Raw genomic sequence first — 3,356 nt, 5'->3', positions numbered from 1 at the left:
GCAATCCAACACCCACAAACGCCACAAGGTCCAAATCAGGAATGACAAGCATGCTATTCAGCTATATCGTAGCTATAGGGAAATCAAGATTGCCTCAGCAAGTATACGTTAAACTCAATCCTTTGCGATGCATTGTTTTTACAATGACAGCAATTTAAATCAGTATAATTGGTAAAATTTCCAGTGATTGGTACTTGCTATTCTACATCGCGAAATAGTAATAGAGAACCTGTATTCCAACCACAATCGTCCAGACGCGTTATTCGGTCATCGTCCTTCTTTGATTTCTTGCACCTCTTTGATCAATCATACGGTCTCCATTTCATTATCGGAATGCTTAATTCGATATATTAATCTCGCGGTTGTCTGATGAAGGTGATGGTCTTTTTAAAAGAAGAATGTCTCCTGAGGCAAGCAAAACATCTATGATAACATAAAAAGAAATCAAACTCCTAATCACAAATTACCTCTTCATAGCAACTTAAAGTACCTATTTAGTCTTTAGAAAAATATTACGTCATCGCCAAGGTCTTGTTCTTCTAGGTCCTCAAGGATTTAAGACAGCACAGAGGGAGCACAACATACCTTTCAAATAATCTAAATCTACATTACAAATATAAATAACTTCACTTGATACGGAAAAAGGTCATACCAGCCTTTGCAATTTCAGCTTCGTGAAGCAACTTCTCGTCGTCCTCTCTCATAAATATCTTGTCTTGGTCAATTTTGCTAGCGTCGGCATTAGCTGCTTTGTATGCCTCCTGGTAAGCTAATCTGCGCCGATTCAGGTCGAGTGAAGGGCGTGGATCTGAGTGTGGGGAGATAAGAACCAATGCAGTGTTTTGTGGAAGATGTTGATGTAATTTCTCAATACGGTTGTTAAGCGCAGCATAAGCTGATTCAATAGGTGCTGTTTGTACTGAATTGGCGCTCTCATTTGGTGAATTACTCCAACCTAGTGCCACCTGCAGTTCAGTGAGTCTGCCATAAACGAGATCGTGATCTTGAGATGTTTTTATAACACCATCTATTATCTCATCATCGTTCTTGCACGATATACTTGTCTTTGCTTTCATACCATGAAATTGACCAGGGTTGCCATAATCAACACAGGCTCCGACCTTGTTAGGCTCGTCTGTATTAGTAAGATGAGACTGCTTTACGCGTGCGATTCTGGTAAAGATAGATTCCATCTCATTAGGCAGACTACCAAAGTTTCGTCCATACTGTAGTTTCTTCCTGAGAAGCTCAAGGCAACTCTTGGCGTCTTCTTCGGGGTCGTGACCATCAGTACCGCTCTGGATATCCTTATCACACCACTTTTTCATTAACCACTTCAATGATGGCTTGAAAGGCATTCTGCGTGGATGCTCATACACTAGTGCGGTATCTATCACCCAAGGATGACGGAGTTTCAAAGCCTTAAAATCAGATTCGAGGGAGTGACCAATGAGAATGGTGGAAGGTGTGATCCAATCAGCGACCTTTTGCTGAGCCTGTTTGTGGTCGAGAGTTGCACCATCGAGAATGTCCTTAGTAAGTCCAGAGTATTTGGAGAGGTAGTCGACAACGTTGCCAGAAGGCTTAACGAGCTCGTCAAGAACTTTTTCAGAAGACGCGTAGTCGATGAGAGTTACCCTGGCCAACTCAGACCCCTGATCAGTCATAACCATCTCACAATCCAAACCGTAAACGCGTGGGTTGTTGAGACGAGGGTAGACTTCAAGTTTCGGAGTTTCTAGCCAACCATCATCTTGAATACAAGTGCGCTGAAATTGAGACAGATTTTCTAGATGATCAGAATCATCAACGCCGTCGTTGAGTGGTAACGGGTACTCTGGTAAAGATTTGACGTCATCACCAATCCAGGATGGGATAGGATAAGCGTTTTCGCGCATATGGTTAATGTCGATGAGGAAAGCGGGTGGTGAAAGTTTTCCAGGGTTTGGGAGGTTAACACCGGCTTTTTCCTGAGCAAGTTTTTGTTGTCTGGCTTTCTCGGGAGGAGGAATTGGGGAGTTGAGGATGTGCTGAGCGGGGGAGTAAAGGCGCTGAGCGTCACCTGGAGCTCTCACGGGTAAAGCGTGAGAGTATAGGGAGTTGATGATAGGAAGCAAATTTTCAGAGGGATTAGAGGGGGATAAAGGGAAAGGCTGGGGAGCGTTAAGCTGTGGGTTATCGATACCTAAGCAAGAGAAAGTGATACCAGGAATCATAATAACAACAGTATGTTGAATATTTGAGTGATTACTGACATTCATCCAATTCTTCTTTTGTCCATCTGCAGAAAGGTGCAATATTAAATCCCTTATGTCCTGTAAGTGAGTCAGAGAAAAACTTCACATTTGAACAAGAAGGAGACCGACGTGAATAGCGTATCTGTTGTTTCTTCTGTTAATCTGATTCAAATCGAAAGACATTGTTGGTTTATTGGTTGTCGTTGCAGCTGCATGAGATTTCTTATGTTTCTTCTGCTGCCTCTTTATCTGCTTGAAATTGGCTGAGTCTGTTGATTCTGTGTGTTCTGTATCTTCAGCGCTTCTCTCCCTTTTGTCGCCGATGCCGCTGCCGCTGCCACCGCTCATCAACGTTAATAGGCAACCCTCAAGATAAAGATGAGCGAGGATGCTAAAAAATCATTTAATTTGGCTTTAAATTATTTTAATAGCGGTAATCTTGATCAGGCTTTGAAGTTTGCAAACAAGTCACAGCGCATTGGACACATGCAGCAGGCAGCTGACCTGATATCCCAAATAGAGGCTATCAAGAGGGCTGGTGGTGGCAAAAGTACAGGCACAGGTACTACAACAGGCACTCCCACAGACACTCCCAATCACACCCACTCCCCCACCTCTTCCAACCTCCGTAATCGCAAAGAGAAATCTGAGAAATCTGAGAAATCTGGAAAACCTCAGGAATCTTCAAACAAAGGCTGGACTCCTGCTCAACAGTCCCTCGTTAAGCGTGTTACTAGCTGTAACACCTCTGCTTATTACGAAATCCTTGCCATTGAAAAGACTTGCTCAGACAACGACATCAAGAAAGCTTATAGAAAACTCGCACTTCAATTACATCCTGATAAGAATTCAGCTCCAGGCGCAGATGAGGCTTTCAAGTTAGTCAGTAAAGCTTTTCAGATCCTCTCTGATCAAGATAAGCGTGCTTCTTATGATAAATTTGGTTCAGATCCTGATGCCAGATTCGGATCCGGTGGTGGTGGTGACCCATTTGCTGGAATGAGATCTGGAATGAGATCTACAGGTCGCGCAGGACCACAATTCGAATCTGAAGTTAGCCCAGAAGATCTATTCAACATGTTCTTTGGTGGTGGAGGCGGATTTGGTGGTGGTGGTGGT

General features: G+C 43.3%; 1 protein-coding gene across 1 annotated transcript; it reads right to left on the bottom strand.

The window, feature by feature from the left end:
* Positions 1-626: 626 nt before the first annotated feature.
* Positions 627-2,585, bottom strand: J056_003537 (uncharacterized protein; the record flags this gene model as incomplete). Its single annotated transcript, XM_009272234.1, has 2 exons — positions 627-2,315; positions 2,367-2,585. 2 exons carry the CDS (start codon positions 2,583-2,585, stop codon positions 627-629), a joined length of 1,908 nt encoding a protein of 635 aa, XP_009270509.1.
* Between the last annotated feature and the right edge of the window lie 771 nt (positions 2,586-3,356).

This window comes from Wallemia ichthyophaga (genome assembly GCF_000400465.1).
Source record: "Wallemia ichthyophaga EXF-994 unplaced genomic scaffold scaffold48, whole genome shotgun sequence".
Lineage (NCBI taxonomy): Eukaryota > Fungi > Basidiomycota > Wallemiomycetes > Wallemiales > Wallemiaceae > Wallemia > Wallemia ichthyophaga.
Note: the sequence above shows the minus strand (reverse complement) of the source record. Positions and strands in the feature narration are given on the sequence as shown.